The 20,404-nt window shown below is 45.8% G+C and overlaps 1 protein-coding gene across 1 annotated transcript in view; it reads left to right on the top strand.

The window, feature by feature from the left end:
* Positions 1-14,988, top strand: part of GLI2 (GLI family zinc finger 2) — a 187,813-nt gene extending 172,825 nt beyond the window's left edge. The window contains exons 11-14 of the mRNA XM_041473464.1: positions 520-684; positions 5,098-5,379; positions 8,428-8,764; positions 9,801-14,988. Coding sequence (XP_041329398.1) covers positions 520-684; positions 5,098-5,379; positions 8,428-8,764; positions 9,801-12,157 — 3,141 coding nt within the window. The 3' untranslated portion in view covers positions 12,158-14,988. The remainder of the gene's footprint in view (positions 1-519; positions 685-5,097; positions 5,380-8,427; positions 8,765-9,800) is intronic.
* The last annotated feature ends 5,416 nt before the right edge of the window (positions 14,989-20,404 follow it).

Genomic DNA, 20,404 nt, shown 5'->3' with positions numbered 1-20,404 from the left:
CATCCTCCAAGAGTAAACCCAAGCTGTAATTTGGGAAACTTTAAAGCTTGCTGGATTTCTGTTTGTGTTTTAGGGAAATGTCTGCTCTTTCCAGTGTTGGTGCTAGTGAAGTTGCAATGCTGGTCAGACCGTGGAGAAGCTGTCAGTTCCCTAGGTGGGAAGGAGGGGGCCCCTGTTTCTGAGTGTTTTAGATGCAGAGGAGTAGCACGAGGGGCTAAGAGAGCTCTGGGAGGAGTGGAGGGGTGTTTAGCGCTGCTGGAAAAAAAGAGTCACTTGTTGAAATGTCAGGTGGGTACCCAATAAGGAGTAGCACCTCAAATATGACTCACTGCTGAAACTCTCAGCCTGCCTAGGGAAGCAAATTCTCCTAACAAAGTGGATGTTGTTCCCTAAAACACAAGCCCTTTAAAAAGAAGGAAAAAAAGAAAGAATGAGAAACAGATTGGAAAGGTTTAGGCAGGGGGAAAATCAAATTTTTCTGGTTAATTAATCACTCCTCATGTGGTTTTTTTATTTTAGTTTGAGGGTTGTTCCAAAGCCTATTCCCGCCTGGAGAACTTAAAGACACACCTGAGGTCCCACACTGGAGAAAAACCTTATGTCTGTGAACACGAAGGCTGCAATAAAGCCTTTTCCAATGCCTCGGACAGAGCCAAGCACCAGAACAGGACACATTCCAATGAGGTAAGCCTGGGCTCACCACAGCTCAACTGAGGGCTTTTTTTAAATTTTGCTGACAATAAACATACACTTTACACACTGGACGCATGTAAAAAGAAACCTTCTGTAATGAGAGGTTTATCTTATTTTTTAATGGGATTTATTTTTGCTGGGGAGCCAGACCACATTAGCTTTATATTTATGAAAGCTGTGTTTGAAATCATAAACAGATGTTAAAGTATGCAAACTTTTTAATCGACTTTGGAAATGAAAACAAGCATTTTCCAAATACATAATTTTTAATAGCACAGATAGTATAGTACAGTTGTGCAAGTTGTGTTTAATATTACTGTGGAGCAGACTTACAGTACTATAACAGCTACCCTGGATCCTGATGCTCTGGAAATAATAGTGCCTCCATCATTTGATGTACAGTGATAAAGCACAATGCAATGCTTTGTTAACCTTGGATAATTAAGACCCACTATTAGTAGTTGGGGAGCAGAGGAAATTGCCTTTATTGTAACGCATGTGATGGTCTGTTGCAATCAACCACGGCCGACGATTGAAATTTATATTACCACTAATTAGCTGACAGGGGAAGAAAAACAACACTCTAAACTTCTAATAGTGTTTTCAGCCATGAAGAATTCAGTCTGTAGCCTAATTTGCAACAGTTAAATATAGACTATTGGAGAATGGAACGCAGTTGCCACGGTTGACAGCCTTTTGAAGCGATGCTGTGTCTACAAAGGGCTTGTTTGGGAGTATTTTTATCTCTGGCAGAGTATCAGTCAGTGATAACCAAAGCTCGGTAGGTTTCAGAGATTCTGTTTGAGTCAGAATAAGGACTCCAAACCTAGAATCCTCTTCCAGGCTGAGATGATGCTGAGATGGACCGATGGATGACTAGGATCCCGGAGTTGTTTGAACTGGTTTGGGTATGAACCCAAACATCAGGATTGTTCTCCACCAGCAAGACACAGGTTAAAATTAACCCATATCCACACTTAAACTGGATAGTTTGGAGTTGTTTTAAGGCTACACCAACCTTGAGGCCAGGAGGGACCAAAAACATAGGCTGCAGCCTCTCGTCTGCTTGGCGTCCTGCATTCCCAGGGAGTAGTGTTTGACTACGTAATTTTTCTATGTTAAAGCTTCTTCCCCTGAAAGGTAGGCAATTGTGGTTTAATATCACATTTTAGGTGTTGGAAATTGCTCATTCTCCAGCCCTGGATGCTTTTTCTGCCTTAATCCAGTTCTGGATCTGTTGTCCCATTCATTGTTGATATTTCCACCTTTTAATTTTGCAGTGTTAAGCCACTCTCCGTATTCTTGCTCATAAGCTGAATAAATCAGTCAAGCCACTGAAGATTTACATTTTTGCAACATTGTTTCCTGTCTTAAAGGAAATTTGCATCTCCCTTGGATTCCTAAGGATTCTCATGTGAATGGATCATACTGTTGGTACAGCTTTTAGTGCTGGAGACTCACTCATCCCAGTTTGTGCACACTGACAGTATGTGAGAGACTTTTTTGCCTGTAGATCACTCAAGCTCAGATCCCTGGAGCTTTACCAGGAGCTTTGCTAGGCAGGGCAGTTTCCCACCTGAGCCACCTAATGCCCCATGTGGAATTTTCATTTTAGTAATGTGTTAGTAAATGTAATTTCTCCAATGGGTTCAGATTCCCAAGTGATCCAGATCAGAAGATGACTCCTCACTTCATCTGAGCAGAGCTTGAACACACTTGAAAGTTAGATCATTTGGGTTCCCCTTGTGCAAGAAGGTGAGGCTGTAGGGCAGGAGCATCCAGCTCCATGTCTCTTGTGGACCCTGATCTAAATATGCTGACACTTGGCACAAGCTGCTTTCAAACAACACAAATCAGACTCAGGTAACAGGTAGGGATTTTATCCTCTGCAGTTGCTTCCCCTGAAGGATACCTACCCGTTCTCTGGTGTAGGAGCAGCACAGCCACTATTGGAGGATCTGTACCAGACCAGCTGGCCCTGCCACAGGAACTGTAAGGCACTGCCGCTATCCAAATGATCTTACATTTTGCAGTCATGCTCATTCCTCAACTGCTGTTCAACCCTCCTTGATGCAGTACAGAAACATCCCAAGATTGTGGGAGATCTGTAGGCTGCATACAATGGGTCTCTGGGCCTTATTTTTGACACCCTCTTTTTGAGGATCACATAACATGATCCTTTACACCAGCTGGTATCCCTCACATCAAAGCTCATCACACTGGGCAGCAGGCCCAGGCAAAGGTCCTGCATCCAGCTGTGGCCATGACCACTGGCTTAGCAAACTGTACTGAGACCTTGGCTCACAAAACCGCACAAATGCAAAGCAGAAGTTTGTGGCTGTGAATATTTCCCATTACCCATTGGTAACTCTATTGTGGTTTCTAGCTACCTTCTAAATATTTTCCTCTGCTTGTAGTGTTTACTTGGAATACACCAGTTTCAGAGTTAGTCATCCAAGTCTCCTCTAAGGGGGAAGTTCCCTGAGTTTGTCACTATCATTGTGTGACAGGACGTAGGTGTATGGTCCAAACATGCTGAAGTTCAGGCTGGGGATGTGTTACCACACTGTCTTTGGTTTGATTGTTGAAATGTCATACACACTATATTTTAAACTTTCAGTGACTGTTTGAATCCCTTCAGGGGATACCTTCAAAGTTACACCTGGAAAAAGGGCTTTCATCCTGTGACCACTCTCCAGTGCATACACAGAGGAGTGGTTGAGTTCATTGCCAGCCAAAGACTCAGAGTGACATTTTCAGTAACTCAAGCTGAACAAGGGTAAAACACATAAATCCAGTTCTGCTTTGTGTGTGGGGAGTTCTCCAGTTCTCTCAGCCTAAGGAGTATTAACCTGTATGTGCATGAGCATAGGAGGGAGGCATCTGAGCCATCTAAACTCTTGACTTCACTAGGGTGAAGATGTCAGTAGGTGTCAGAATCTGGATAACCCAGGGATAGATGAAGGCACACCAGTGAATGGGCAGTTGTGCTTAGCTCAGTTGCAAGGGGTATGGCCTGATGAAGAGGACGATTGAATCCCCTTAGGGGGAGTGTCTGCTGTCTAAGCAACAGTGATCATGTTACCCTAATTTCTGGGGTCTGAAAAATCAGAACTGTTGAGCCTAAAGGATATTTATAAAAAGTCTTTGAGCTGTTGATCTACAGGATTTTTTCAGCACATGTCGTGGGGATTCTGTTCTTTGTAATAAGGCTTAATAGCAGTAATACTATTTCTATAATGCTTGTCTAAAAGGTTGCATGATATTTTTAAACAAACTATTTTAATTTTTGTGCTTTGGTTTACCAGCTTTAAAATGTATTTACCTCAGTGGGGTGCTACATGGATTTAGCTGGTTTGAATGATGTGCCAAGATCAGTCAGGAAGCTTTTGAATACAAAACAGACTTGCAGTGTTTTTCATTTGATGATGCTGGCTTTCTGCAAAGAATATATACTCCTTTGTATTTTTTCACTTAAGTTCATGCACAAAATTACAAAACAGATTTTTTAAAAAAATTAATAGGAATGGTCATTTTGGGTAGCCTTCAAATAACATCTGTCTGTTTTTTCTTGTGGATCTATTATAGTGCATTGGCAGAAAAATACATAGAGTAGTTATGAGGCCAAAAGTGGAACTTGTGATGAATTCAGAACTTCCAGTGCAGCAGCACCAGCTCAAACAACTGCAGTGCTAATACACTTTGGAATTGGATACTCAGTAAAATAAAAGAAGTTAAAAGAATAAAAATATCTGTTGCCGATTTTTGTTTTCAGAAGCATGGCTTCAGCCTTGTTTTCCTGTGGCAATCAATGATTCATGAGTTCAGGATAGAGTGCTGTCGTCTGAAAAAAAACATTGCATGCCTGTGGTTTGTTTTGCACAATAGCAGATTTCAAGGTGGCAGGTGCTGGAGTGGTGTGATAGATTGAGTAGGGTGAGTCCAGTCTGGCTTGCATTCACTGGACTTCCATCAGCCAAAAGGTTTCAGACATTTTCTTGGTGTAGACCCCACCTTAGCAGAGTGAATGTGTTATGCCCAGTCCACTACATCACCTCTTTCCCATCCTTAATCAGGAAACATTCCTGTGGCCACCCGAGCAAATACATACACGGGAAAGTAATACTAGGAAAGTATTTCGTGAATTCTTAGCTGTCTTTTGATCCAGAAACTGAAAACAAGAAGTTTAGCCAACATGAAATGACCAGCCAAGTCTGTGTGGATCAGCATCAGCCCATATATCACATCTTCCATATCTCGGTCTTTACAGAGTCCTGTGGAGCAGATGCTCCTCGTTTTGCTGCTGCCTGCTGCTATGCTCATTGTATTTTCTTGGCCCATACACTGTACCTGGAATATTTGGGCTTATTCTAAATATAACCCAAGATTTGTTTGCATTGACAGAAACCCTACGTGTGTAAAATCCCCGGCTGCACGAAGCGGTACACGGACCCCAGTTCCCTCAGAAAACACGTCAAGACGGTGCACGGGCCCGACGCTCACGTCACAAAGAAGCAGCGCAATGACGTTCACCCGAGGCCACCTCCACTCAAGGAAAACGGGGACAACGAGGCCAGTGCCAAGCAGAGCAGCAAGGTGGCAGAGGAGAGCCCCGAGGCCAACAGCACCACAAGGAGCATGGAGGATTGCTTACAAGTCAAAACGATAAAAACAGAGAATTCTGTGGTAAGAGCAGTTGCTTTTGGCAGAATGACGTGGTTCCTGATCTCTCTGATGCAGTAGGGGCATGAAGCATTTGTATTCAAATTACCTCTGTGGGCAGGTGCCCTTCAACCCTAGAGTTCAAGTCCAGAAATGAAACTGCAGGTCAGGGCATAGTCCACTACATTTTCTACCTTCCTACCCAACATCATAAATTCCTGTCCTTGTAGTCACGGGGGCCATGTGATGCCCTCTGCTGAGGTTGGCATTCCTGTGCTGTGAAAGTGGGTAAAACCCAGGAGTGTTGTGGTCAAATGAGCTTTACCTACCTCACCAGTTTAAACCGAGCAATGACCGCAGGGCACACATTGATGAATGCTTCTTGAAGCAAAGGTCCTGGCATAAGCAGTCCCTTTCCTCCTCCTCCTCCCTGCACCCTTCATTCCTTTTCTTTCTAGTCTGCTGCTGTTTGATGAAGCCAGTGGCGATAAAACTAGCTGTTCTCTTTTTGTTGAGTATCTTAAAGCAAGTTCAATTCCTTGATCTTGTCCACCATACATAGAAGCACAAAATCCCTGGGGTTGTCAGGGACCTTTTGAGATCATCTAGTCCCACCTCCCTGATCAGCCGAGGTTGGCTAGAGCAGATTACTCAGGAGTACAGAAATTCAGTGCATGACTCCCAGCTGCCATAGAAAATTGTAGCGAGGTGATGGGGCAGGAGAGTGAAATTAGGAATAAACATGGGAGCAGTGCTGTGGCCCACAGAGTACAGACTGTCAGTCAGCCATGATCAAGCTTTACAGCTCCAGCACCTGAAGCAAAGACCATTTATCAGCTTTCCGTCCATTACAGCAGCTCCACAATTGGCAGTCGTGTGGTCAGTGGTACTAAAGAGCTGTGTATAGTGGTGCTTTCAAACACATCAAACCTCTTCCACCCCATTCAGGATGGAGGAGGAAATGGAGCATTGCAACACACGAATCACTTTTACCTTTTTATGTTTCTTTTCATTTTTGAACCCAAAGTTCTGGTCTGCTGCATCAGCTCAGAGTGGGACAGGGTATGGACTGGATGCAGAAGAAAAGACCTTTACCTGTAAAGAAGTGTTCACATATTCCCCAGACTTTCCACTTGAGCTGAAAGGACTTTGAGCTCCAAAATATATATTTTCTTGATTTGAATCCAGGCTAAAAGATTGTTATTCCTGTGAAAAACATGCCCTGGAGCTACAAAGATTTTCTCAGAAGGGTTAGGGGATGTGTTGTTGGACAAATTACTAATGAGCAGCATGTTTCAGTTAAGAAAAATTTAGTATTTATACATCCACAATGTCTCTAATTGACTAAAGAAACAGTTTCCTGTCATGAGGTTCTGTACAGTGTTACAAAAGCTGAGTGTGAGAACCACTGGACAGACTGACCTTTCTCCAATACTCTTCCTCCATGTGTTTTGTTGCTTTTTTCCTGTGAAAACACTGACACAATTACAGCTCCCCACCCTGCTTCTCCTGAAGGTGTGGGCTTGTATTCCTAGCACTCTGTGCTGCCAAGGTTCCAGCTAAGCCATCTCACTGGCCGCAGGGCCCTGGGTCATGTGTTTCTCTTCACTGTCCCTCTCTAGCACTGCGTGCTTCCCTTGTGCACATCTGACAGGCGGCATCTCATCTGGGGGGTCCACATCCAGCTCCTGTTTGTGGTTAAGGTCAGGGTGGTGGGAGGGGTGAGATGCCTCACTGTTCCCATCATTCCCAGGCTCCTTCTTTTCACCCATATTTGTGTGTCACCCCAAATCCATGGAATCAGGTAGAAAGTCTCTCCTAGAAGCTTTTATTTGTGCCTCCAAAGAGGGAAGGCAGGGAAGATGGGGTATGGGAGTGGGGGATATGTTGGTAATTTGCGCTGTATTCTGCATTTCCCTCTTCCTCCTTTTACTAACCTGGTCCTTTTTGTTAATGCTGTCTTTGTCCTAACAACCTGTTCTTTATTCCCACTTACCCTTCCTTACTCTACCTTCCTAAGGACAGTCGGTACTAAGGTGAGCAAAGAAATCCTTTGTATTAAAATAGCTGTATAAAGCATGATGTCCTGCAGACCTCTGTCTCCATTTAACCCTCGCAGGGTGGAAGTGGAAGTATGTGGGCCAGTGGGGAGGGATAGGAGAAATTTTCTTGAGTGCAGAAAGGGGGAGGATGCAGTGCCCAAGAATTCCCTTTGCCACCTTTCTCCCAGCATCATAACCTGCCATTAAATATTGGGATTGCAATCTCTGTCATCTAGACGGAAGGGCAGTCAGAGCCAGTCAACCCTGCCCATGGGGGGGCTGCTATGGAGCAAAGTAACAATACTGCAGCACTCCTCATTCCCACCTTGGCCCAGGGCAGAGTACTTTGCCTTTTCAGCACTCCCATTTTTGGCTGGAGCAAGGGCCTGGAGCAGAAAAGCCAGGCATCCTGTTTGGTAGCAGCAGCAGAGCAAGTTCAGACCACATAGTGTCTGCTGCAAATAAACTACTCAATGTGAGTAGTTTACATTCCTAATGTAAATAAAATAAATATTTATGGTGCTTATCTGCCTTATCTGCAAGTGGGAGTTTGCAAACAGTGAGCCAGGTTTTTATCTGGCAGGGAAGTTTGTCAGCTAACATAATTATATGTTAGGGTTTATTAAAGGCAGAAATACGTTGTGTCTGAAATACTTAAACCTTGATCTCATGTTAGATAAGCCAGTGTTTGCTGCAATATATCTTGCAAAACCAGGTGACATGCTGCTTTTCTTTGAGAAACATCTGTCCTTCTTTTGGAGGAAGAGCATTTCGTTTCTCTCCATCTTGCAGTTGAATCACCATGGTTTTTCCAGCTGTGGGTGCTGTCCCATCCTCCTCTCACAGGGAGGAGGCATCTGTCTTTTGGAAGAGCTGGGATCCTGCAGCAGGGAGGGGTAACAAGGCAGGGGAGAACCTAGGATAGGAGCTCTGTATCCTCCAGGACTAACACTGGAGATCTTGGGCTCCAGATTTCTTTCCATCCATGTTTTCACCTGCCCAACTCTTTTTCCTCTTTTCCCTCCCCAAGATGTGTCAGTCCAGTCCTGGTGGCCAGTCGTCATGCAGCAGTGAGCCATCACCCCTTGGCAGCACCAACAACAATGACAGTGGAGTAGAAATGAACATGCACAGCGGGGGAAGTCTGGGAGATCTGACGGCGTTGGATGACAACGCTCCTGTCGTGGACTCAACGGTCTCATCTGGTAACTCGGCAGTCAGCCTGCAGCTAAGGAAACACATGACGACGATGCAGCGACTTGAACAGCTCAAGAAAGAGAAACTCAAGACAGTTAAGGATTCCTGCTCATGGGTGAGCCCAGCTCCACAAGCCAGAAATACCAAGCTGCCTCCCATCTCAGGAAATGGTAAGCCCTGGGCCTGGACCATGTCCTGTAGGAACATTTCAGAGTTTGACTCTGGTTTCATAACCAAGAGTCTACCCTGGAGGAATGAAGATCATTCCTTATTGCCTCTGAGTCATGCTTTGATAGATAAAGATGTCAGGTACAGTGGACAGCTTGGGTATAAACACAGCCATCTGGTGATGTGCAAGGGAAACCCAGGTGCTCAGTTCTACAGACCCGTGAAGGGAGACAGAGGTTTGGGTGTCCTTGTTTCTGAGCTTGCCCAGAACCCAGACACAGCTGTCCCCATTGTTTCAGTTACAGCTGCAAGACTGCTTGCATTTTTTTCTAGCAGTAAGATTTCCCCAAGGGCTAATATGCTTCCTGGGAGACCACTGGAGCATAGCAAGAATCCAGACAAGACCTCCCTCCATAATCTTGCTCTGACAGAAGCTTTTTGTCACTCAGAAGCTCCTGGCTGTTGCCTCCAGCTTCATATGCTTGTTTTCCACTGGCTGGTGGTTCCTGGTAAAAGTATCATTTTGAACCCTCTAGAGGTCCTCTAACTTTGCCAAGAAATCCAAAGGCGTAGTGTCTGGGTTATACTAGATCTCAGAGCTTCTTGGGTTGCTCTTGGAAGAGCCTTTGAATGTCAGCCTTTGGGTTCTTGGCCTGCTCTCCCTGACTGCTGTGCATCTGACCCAGAGAGTAGCTGTGGTTATAGCTGTGTGCTGTCCCTGTGGCACTGTTCACACCAGTCCTTATCTTTGTCCTACTGAGGGAAGCCCACGTGGAAGCTGAGTATAAGGGGAGTACATGTTACAAACACTCTGCAGCAGGGACTTCTTAACTTCTCTCTCCAGACTTCTTTCTCCCTTTGCATGAACATAGAGCTAGAAATGAAGCTTTGAATTCGCTAGCAGCACATGAAACTCATCATCACTCCCATGAAATACTTGGGGTAGCTTTGTGGGTCAGTATTCTGGCACCTAGAACACTACAAAGTGAGATTTCTCAGCTAACTAAACCTTTTCCTTCCCTGCAACCTTTCTTTCAGGCTCTGTTCTAGAAAACAGTGGTGGTTCTTCTGCTATGCTGCCTAACCCCAGAATAATGGAGCTGTCTGTCAACGAGGTTACAATGCTGAACCAACTCAACGAGCGCCGTGACAGTACAACAAGCACCGTCAGCTCTGCCTACACTGTCAGCCGCAGATCCTCGGGGATCTCCCCGTACTTCTCCAGCCGCCGTTCCAGCGAGGCTTCGCATCTCGGGCACCGCCCCAACAACACGAGCTCTGCTGACTCCTATGACCCGATTTCCACGGATGCCTCCCGCCGCTCGAGCGAGGCGAGCCAGTGCAGCGGGATGCCGGGGCTGCTGAACCTCACACCAGCTCAGCACTACAGGCTGAAAGCCAAGTACGCTGCTGCCACAGGGGGCCCTCCTCCAACTCCCCTGCCAAACATGGAGAGGATGACCCTGAAGAACAGGATCTCACTGATGGATGGACCAGACCCCACCTTGCCCTCCCTCCGCCTCCCACCAGGCCCCAGGCGTTGCAGCGATGGTAACACCTATGGCTACCCATCAGCTCCAGCATTTCCCCATGAGGTGCAGGGCAACTGCACAAGACGGGCAAGTGACCCTGTGAGGAGACCTCCTGGAGACCCCCAGGCTCTGCCACGAGTTCACCGCTTCAACAGCACCAACAGTGTGAACCCCTTCCATCCTCCACACCCCACTGACAGGAGGAATTTTGGTCTCCAGAGCTATGGGCGCTCAGATGGGAGCCTGCCCCGGCACTCCTACTCACCCCGGCCACTGAGCATCAGTGAAAACATCGCCATGGAAGCCATGTCTGGGGAGACAGACGTGCCCATTGGAGATGATGACATCGTGCTGCCAGATGATGTGGTACAGTACATCAAATCCCAGAACAATGGGACAGTGGCTGAGAGCACTTCCATGGGGTACAGCAATGAGATGCAGAACTTCCAAGGAAGTGGGAAGCTGCAGCCTCCAGCCTTGCCCAGCCAGCGCAGGATGGCAGTGGCTGAGGCAAGCATGAGCCACTTGGGACCCATGATGGCAGAGTGTTCCATGAGTTTTGATACTTCTTCAGACATGAATAAAAATAACATGCCTGTCCAGTGGAATGAAGTCAGCTCGGGCACAGTTGATATCATGTCCAATCAGTCGAAGCAGCAGTTTTCACAAGGGAACTTAGCGGTGGTCCAGCAGAAGCAGAACTTTGGTCAGTACCAGAACTACAACCAGCAGCAGATGCAGCTGCCGGACAACAGCATGAATGCAACACAGCAGAGCTTTATGCAGAGAAACGTGGGCATGGATGGGCAGAGGCTAAACTGCATGCAGTTGCGGCAGCAGCACATGAGCCTAGGTCCCAGCATGAACCCCGACATGGGCTTGCACACAGGATATAACCAACCACATCAGATGCTGAGCCCCAGTGCAGTCAATGGCAATCCAAATCAGATCTCTCCTAATTGCAGCAACATGGCAGCAAAGTCTGGACCCCACCTTCACCCTCAGCAAATGGACATGGCAGCCAACCCTTCTTTGATGGTCAGGGGCAGCAGTGAGCGCACAGCGCTGGGACAGGTCATGCACGAACCGAGTCAGCAGAACTACTCATCTCAGCCAAGCCACCTGAACTTCCCTGTGGCTCAGGAAACCTTTCCTCAGCCCATCATGACCTCCAATCAGCCGAGTTTTGAGCCTCAGCAGAGCGTGATGGGTTCAGCTGCGCAGGCATATCCGCCTGGCATGATCCAGCCTCATCCTCCACCGGAGCCAAACCCGGGCAGCAGACCCCGAGGAGTCCGCACTGCCCAGCAGCTGGGCTACATGAGAACTCCCCATCCTACGAACACCATCAGCCCCGGCCAGGAGACAGCGGAGGCCATGCACAAAAGAACCAGCGACATGTTGCTGGCACCAGCCCAGCAGTGCGCGGACGGCACGAGGGACAACAGCTTGATGTACTATTACGGCCAAATCCACATGTACGAACAGAACAACGGCTTCGATAACCACGCGGACTGTCGGGTCAGGCAGCAGCAGTGCACACAAAACAGCAAGCCAGCCACTCTGCCTTCCCCAGGAACAAACCAGGTGTCCAGCACAGTGGACTCTCAAGGTCTTGAGCCGCCCCAGATAGATTTTGATGCCATCATGGACGATGGGGACCATTCGAGCCTGATGTCGGGAACCCTGAGCCCCAGCATCCTGCAGAACCTCTCCCAGAACTCCTCTCGCCTGACGACTCCACGAAACTCTCTGACACTGCCCACCATACCTGCGGGGATAAGCAATATGGCAATAGGTGATATGAGCTCCATGCTAACCACGCTGGCAGAAGAGAGTAAATTTCTAAACATGATGTCGTAACAGTAAAGCACAAGGCCTTGGTGCTATCCAAGGGGCTCTGCGTGAAGCAGTTGTATGAATGTGCTTTTCAAAAATAATCTGTTTCAATAGGGTAGGGTTTTTTATAAGTGTTAAATACATTAAAGGATTTCAAAATGAAAATTTTAAAAAGTCTGTGTACAGAATTATGTAAACTATATGCAGGCAGTTCAGTACCACAAGGGTGCACCTCTAGTATTATTTTTTTAGCTTGGTTTCCCGGAGCACTGAATGGTATCACCACCAAGCTAGGAGACAGCATGAGGGTGGTTAGAGATGAAACCCTCCCTTCTGGGAAGCCCTGTAAATAGCCTTCCTCATCATTTTTCCGTTAGTTTCATTTGCAAAAGAATTCCGTTTTCAACCCACCCCAGAAAGAAATGGGAGGATGCGGTTTTGGTTAGAATAAAAGCCATACTATGTATTCTGCTCTGATGAGAGTAGGGTTTAGTTACGTCTCCAAACAAGCCCTCTGCCAGCAGTATTGTTTTATACCATAAATACCTTTGTACCTTGCAAAGAGCGACGTTTCCAAATGGCTTCTCAGCAAAGTGCCTTACCATGCTTTCTTGTTAAGTAGCCAAGGCCTCTCTTCCTTTAAAAATCAAATATAGTGTATTGTCAGAAGCGTATATAAAATGTACATTTATAAAAACATAGTGGTGTTTCTGAGAAAACATTGGAAAGACACATTGATGAGACACATAAAAGGTGAATGCACACTTTGATCAGATGTGTTTACAACGTGGTTTATATCATGTGCAGAGTGGAGCAGAGGTCTGGGAACAGCAATCACTGGGAAATAATCCCCCGTGGCAGGAAGGCTCTGGCGTGCAGACTGACACACATGCATAACTTTGCACCTTCTGAACACAGTGACTTTCTGCAAGTGCCCCGCATGCATCTCTAATGTCAGAGTGCTGGAGCACACGTTTCTGGATCCCTGTGCAGCTTTGCAGCAGCTTTGCTCTCTGGTGGGTTTTCCATGCTGAGGTGTTCACATAACAAGTGATGATGATGGAGAAACTTTTATGCTTGTTCCAGCCCAGTGTGTGCACTGTGGCAGCACTGGGGGAACAGGTTAGTCTGCCAGGGTTCATCTGTGTGATGTGCTCTATGCAGGGTTCTGCCCGGGCTCCATCTGCCCAACAGTTGCTTTGCTGCACTGATGTGGGGCCAAGCATAAGCCAAAACACCCTGCCCCACAAGCAGGCTTGTTGGCATGCACCCAGTGCTAGCTTAACATGTCCCACAGCATGAAAAAAAACTGCTGCATCCAAAAAATACACCACAGTAAACCTGAGCAGTTCATTTGACTAGCAGACTGCACCTGCAGCCTGCAGCACCTGCACTAGCAGACTGCACCTGCAGCACTAAACATGTGTATAGTCTCAAAACAGTATTTGAGTCAGAATGGTAGCTTGGTCAGTGAGAATCTCTTGGAATCATCATTGGGGAAGAGATGGGAGGAGCAGGGCCTCCTGAAGTCACATTCTCCACCAGAATATAACTGCTCATAATAGTGATCAGCTGTTTCCAAGACAGTCCCACCTGCCAGTAAGTTGATCTTTGTTGCATTATTTATTTTTGCTGTCGTTAGACAAAAGGGTAGAAGTAGTGGGGTGCATGTATTTGGGAGGAGGCCTTGCTTAACTTCAGATTGCGTTGGACAAGGACAACTCCTCTCATCCTGCTCTCATAGCCTCAAATACTTTGTACCCCATACATTGAAGAGCAGGGAACAAGTGTGACATTCCCCCCAGGTTTTTACAGCTGGACTGAGTAAGCATCTGTAGAGCTTCACTCTTTCCTTCCCATCTCCCTGTCACGTCAGTGTCATGTTCTCATTTGCACCTACTCTGTCCCCTGCACATGACCAGGACAGCTCTATAAAGGTGTTTCCTGGTGTCTTTGCTTTCCTTTTGCACAAACTGATGTCAGGATCACTCCTCCCAGTATCACCAGGGGCTGACATGAAAAGGCCATATGCTACCTCCAGGCAAACTCTGTGATATCAGGTAGGCAGGAGCTGTGCTTGGCAGTGGTGGATTGGGAGAGCTTTGCTGCCAGGTATCCCTGGGTACAGCTGGTGCAGGGAGGTGCTGCTCAGCATCCTGCAGTCTCATCATCCTCATCCCAAATGCAGAGGGTGCACACTGGCTGCTCTCAGCCCTGCCCTTCACCCCCCAATGATTCCTGCTGATGTCCAGGGTGCATGAGGACAGGGAAGCAAAGCAAGGTGCCTGGCTGTTTATTTGTGTCTCCTGTGAAAGTTGTGTTTAAAGGGATTGTTTTATAGTCTGCTGTATATATTCTCCTGCAGTTACTGACCTTGCCCTTGCCTTCGCATTTATGAAAAGAGGGCAGTACATGTTTTTAGGACATTGTGTGTTGTCCTGGACACTTGGAGTACAACTGGGCATCCCTTAGCTGAGATGGATCAGGCTTTCATGTGTCCTTTGATTCTAATGACTTTTTTAACAGCTGCATAGGGCAGCAATGGCTCCTGAGTCCCTCCTTACAGATATCTCATTAGCAAAAGTTCAGATACAGAAGCAAAACCAAATCTCCAATGACTTGAGATTTTTTTGGACTTTCCAGTGGTGGTCTTCCTTCATTTACTGAAAAAGTATTATAATAATCTTTCCAGCACTGTACATATTATGTATAGAAGACATCATTACTAAAAGTACTGTAGGTGAATTGTTCGGTCAAATTTATATCCTAAGAACATTTTTAGCTGTTTTCTACATCATAAGAATGGAGGTAACATGCTGAACCTGTATATAAACCTTTTGTACATTAAAAAATAATTTTTTTTCATAATTCATTGTGTCATGTTATTTCTTTTTATTGGCTAATGTTGGTTGGTCTTGGTGTGTTGTTTCCACACCAACACTGTCAGTTTGACTCTGGTGGTGCTTAGGAACAGTTGGTGAGGAGCTGGCAGGGCATGTGTGATACAGCACGGATGTGCAATGGTCTTGCCTTGAAGTGCTTCTACTTAACAGTGAGCTGGAGGTGGCAGAAAGAGAGGCAGCAAGGTGAGTGTGTGCGGTGAGCGCAGTCCTGCTGCCCAGGTGTCTCACTGCCTCTTGGCAGGGGTGATTTGAAGTACAGTGGCAGTGCAGCAGGGATTGTACAGGAGCGGGGCTCAGAGCAAGGGCTGGACTAATTTGTCAACCAGAAGATTTATGATAAAAACGGCCAGTTGACTGACTTGGTCGTTGTCCAAAAGGAGACAGAAAATAGGACAGATTAGCGGAGCTGTGATGGGCCATGACAGTGGCAAATTGAATATTGGGTTTGGAGAAAGGAGAAATTAATCCGTGCATTATGTATGTGATGGGAAGCAATTATTGGGTGAGCAACTGATAGATACATCAGTTGTGACTAGTTAGAGTCTCATCCAGCTCCTTGATGAGAAAGATTTAATTTGGCTGCAGCAAGAGTTAGCTCAGCTACTCAAGAGACTGACTTTCAACTTGTTTTTGTAGAGGTGGGTTGGTGTGCACAGGGTTAGAGCCTTAAGGGAGGGTGAGGAGGCTCACAGGTGATCCTCGTGGGCACAGCAACGAGCTTGGAATGAAAACTGCTGAGCAAAGCAGCTGCCCAGTGCATCAGTGAATTACACTTGGTAAATGAACCAGCAGTTTCATGCAGAAGCAACTGAAGGGGATGCACTCCTTTTCCTCTCTGTGGGATCCCTCCTGAGCTGATTGGCAGAATCAGGTACCTATGGGACAAACCCTCACCCTGTCTTCAGGATTCCTACATATGGGATGAGCCCTCCGGGTTCCTTCAAAGTCCATGGCAAGAGATTGGCACATCCCTCTTGTGAAATTAATCTTTTCTGTTTTAGACACATGGAACGGGGTGCACTTTACCTCTAAAAGACGTGTTGCTCTCCTCATTGATTACAGAGAGACCCCAAGGAGCCATCTTAGATGCGTTCTCCAGTGGGGCAAGGTGAACCTTGTACTCCTGTGGATCTCTTACACCAATCTGGTCATCCTCAGCATGATCTGGGTTTGAATCAGTGGAAGTGTTAGCAATCCTGTTAGCCTGTTATTTATTGGATAAATGTCACGCCTCTCTATACTGTCCATGAACTACAGAAATCACAATAAAAATGCAGTCATTTTATTAAAAGGAAAATTGTTCAGATCTTTTCTATTGACAAAAGGTTTTGGAGACTCAGATCAGCTCCTACTGCTTTTCTACTTCAAACACTTAAAGTAGGTTTCTAATCTAGATCAAATGATGCTTTTAGCTGGTGTTTCTCTTCAGAGTTCAATCGGGGCACACCTCTGCCAGTGTGAGAACATATTTATTACTTAAACTGGGCTAAGATTTCCTAGGAGCCCACCTGAGGTCATGTACCAGCATGTGCATTTTTACTGCTTTACCATCCTGGAATAAACAAGGAATGAAAGGCTTACTGCTCCAATTGTAAGCAGGTAATAACCCTTCTGCAGCAAATGTTGTTTATAAGCCAGAGCTTGGAGTTTATACTACTGTGGCAGCTGCATAATATCCAATTAACCTTCTTTTTAATCAATCATATCCCTTATGGAAACAAACCATCCTAACAGATCTGATTCTGACCTTCTTTGTTGAGTGTTAACCTCACTCCACTCCCAAAACCAGTGGGAGCATAGGAAGAGTGAGATCCCACTCTGGGTAAAACCATCACAGCTCTTTAATATTGCACTAATATCTCAGGTTTTCCTGGAGGGGAGAAAAAAGCCCATAAAAGCTACTGTTGCTGGATCTGATTGCACTTACTGAGTACAGAGTCATTCCAGCAGCTCTTTATTGCAGTGGTCTCTGTGGGGATGACATAGGGGCTCTTGTTCTTTACGAGCTGTTGGATCTACTTGGAAGCGCATACGTGTGGTAAACAAATGGTGTGTTTTATATTATTGGAAGGACAATTTATGACCAACCAAGGCCTCTTGCAGACAGCCATTTAACTTGTAAGTAAAATGACCTAACACTTAAGAAATTTAGAAGCTACAAAACAACCTGTGTTGTGCCCAGTACACTTATTTCTCTTTGATTTATGTTTCATGTAAAACTTGAAATGGCCATATTAAATATGTTTGGTGAAAAAAAAAAACAATGCAATGTTTTCACATATGCTGAGGGTTTGTGACTACTGTAGCTTCCTCCAACTGCACCAGCACTTCTGATTCATGACATGGGTCCCTTTGCCTCCCTTATTTCCATTTTCCCCACACTGACCTGTCAGGCAGATATGTCGGGGGCATGGTGGCATGCCTGCTGTCACCTTTGGAAGAGCTGCTGCACACAAATACAGTGCACTTGCTGGAAACATCTCTCCAAGTGTTGATGGCTTACCCAAAAGCAAACTCTGTGGCTGATACCTTTGCCTGTCAGAGGCTGTTTTACCATCCCACCTTTACCATCCTGTGTAAGGTGGGTATCAGCAGGCAGCAGAAGGTGTAGCAACACACCCCAAAAGGCAGCTTCTGCACCGAAAAACAGGGAATAATACTACATAAACATGTTATCTACATTCCTCTCTCCAGCCTTAACTCTCCAGGATAGTCTTCATAGAAAAAGGATGTTTAAGGAAGCACTTTGAAGCAGAAGCTTGGTCTGATGCTCGGAATGTCTTCTAAAGGACTCTCTCTTTCCCTTTCCCTTTCTCCATTCACTGTACAGAAAGAGGACAGATGAAGGCAACGTTCACAAATGTCCCCTCTCTCCCCTGCCACTGTCCCTTTTCAGTTCCTCTTTGGGAAGGACCCCAGAGTGCACTGCCTATACAAACATCTTCTCTGCCAGGCTTTGACAGACAGACGTTTTTTGACTCAGGACTATGAGGAACAGCTTTCCTGACCTTTCCTGACACCTGCGGAGTGAATCAGCAGCAGAAGAGCACACATTTCACAGCTGGGTGTTGGCCAAAGCACCAAGATCTGTGTTCCAGTGTGGTGGTAGTGGTTAAAATAGATCAAATGAAATGACGAGAGCAGCAGGGAAGGAAGCAAAACTCAGGACAAAGCTGGGCTCATTTTCTTCATGGCTTTGTGTCTCCAGTGTGTCTTCCACTTGGAAAATTCCATGGGCCATGAGGTGTGACTGGCCATGACAAAAACAAAACAAAGTAGTGATGCTTAAGAGGGTGTAAGAGAAATCTGTTTTTGAAGAATTTAGGTGTGAAAAGCTTCACATAAAGGACTTCTGAAACAAGAGCACCACTTTTAGCTCCGTTAACTCTTTTGCTGACTACTCTGTTGACCAGTTGTGCAAGCAGCCATCCCTGGGAAGGTGCTGTGACCAGAGAGCTCCAGCCACCTGCTCCCATGGAAGTGACCGTGGCAGGGACAGCAGCCGAGGAACACAGCTGGGATGGATTTGCAGCACGCTTGGAAAGGCGCTCCAGCCCCAGGCCTGGAGTCTGTAGGTGGGCTGCCCCACCCTTTGGCAGCACCAGCATCCTGCCCTTGGCTGTAGAGCTCAGAGCAAAGGCACTCCCAGGCTCTGCAGCTCAGCCAAGCTGCAAGAAGCAAACGTGCTTCTCCCTTTCTGCCTCTGTTACGGTACAGCACGAACTTGGAAATCTCCAGGTGGCTTCACTGGGCCCCTTTCCCAAGTGGCAAAGCAGCCCTCTGGGAAGGAACCTGCCTGCTGCACTTACCCCTCTGATTGGCATCTGAGCAAAGTGTCTCCATGGACTCAAAACTGATGTGTTCTTTTTTCTTCTTTTTTTTCTTTCCTTTCCTTTTTTTTTTTTGAGCAGAATGTCTTGATGCGAATCGTTTAACCTCTGTGTCACTCATCAATAATGACGATAAGTGAAATTCGATGAAATGCACAGAGGATTAAACATCACTCCAGGCACACTGAAAGGGCGGCGTATCTGGGAGATCTGCAGGAGGGGTGAGAAAATGGGCTTTGCTCTGCAGTCCAAAAGGCTGAACACCCTGTAGCACCAGCTGCAGAGTGCTCCACGTGGTGATCCTGATTGCATCCTGCAGGCCCGTGAATTTGCCCTGCTAGCAGCCAGCCAAGGACCACACCGGGCTCACCTTGCTTGAGGACCTCTCAGGAAATGATAGCTTGTCTCAGCCATGTCAGGAGATTTGTCAGAGAATGTGAAAGATGTTTTCAGGGAATAGGAACTGGGGCTGAGCCAGGTGAAGGTTTCTATTTAATTGGAAAAAAGAAAATAGATCCCAGCATTTCCATCATTAACTGGAAATAAGTGGGAGCATTTTGAACAAATCAGCAGTGGTCTGTGTGTTGAAAGCACCAATGACACCAATGTGTTTGAGAACCTTTTCTTAGACACAAGAGACAGCTTTGTGGTCATTGAACACTTCCAAAAAATGGTCTGTATTTGCCCAAATTACGAGGGAAATTTAAAACCTGAACCCATTCAATTGCTTTCCCAAAATTTAACATCTACTAATAATGCATCAACAATTTTATCCTAAAAACTCTCCAAATATAAACCTTGAATTTACAAGAGCATTGGGCTGAGCCATGACTTCTTAAGTAGTCTTGTAAAAAAGTGATATCAAAAAGATTTTCAGCTAAACCACTATCTGCACATTTCTTCAATAATGTTTTAACTGTCATTTGTATTTTTTTTAAAAAAGGAAGATTTATTCTGCAGAGACATGGGCTGGTTTAATCACAGGTGAATCAGTACCAGAAAAAGTTAAGTCTCTAAGGAGCTCACATGGAATTGTTTTCCACTCCTGATCTTTCTACAGAGTTGTTTCACTTGCAGGAAGTTGGGATTGAGATCTCACAAAAGAAAAAGGTGTAAAATAATGTAAGTGGCTGAGGGCCTTTTAGATTAGCATCATCCCTCCTTTTAACAGGAAAAACCACATTTTTAGTGGCGTTCAAAATTATTCCAGATAACACACAAAATACAGTTTTGTGTTACAATTAGATTAGCTGAGGTAAAACCTCTTTCCCAGCCCTTATTTAAGTGCTGACAAAGTCCTTCAGGCAAAGCACTGGCCCACAGATGTTCCAACAGATTCAGCAGGGCTTAGAAATTGCTTTTTGTGAGCACAACTGGTGAACAAAAAGGGTACTTTCTCCCCTCTGAATAAACCCTAATGATAGACAGGGCAAGGTTTATTATTTTAAGATATTTCCAATGCTTTTAGTACTACTGAAAAAAAAAACAACTTTTTTTTTTTTTTAAATAAAAATAGCAGGAGAACCATCAGGGGATTG

Source organism: Pyrgilauda ruficollis, unplaced genomic scaffold (assembly GCF_017590135.1).
Source record: "Pyrgilauda ruficollis isolate IOZ18807 unplaced genomic scaffold, ASM1759013v1 scaffold3, whole genome shotgun sequence".
Classification (NCBI taxonomy): Eukaryota; Metazoa; Chordata; class Aves; order Passeriformes; family Passeridae; genus Pyrgilauda; species Pyrgilauda ruficollis.
The sequence above is the reverse complement of the archived record's forward strand: the minus strand, read 5'-3'. Positions and strand labels throughout refer to the sequence as shown.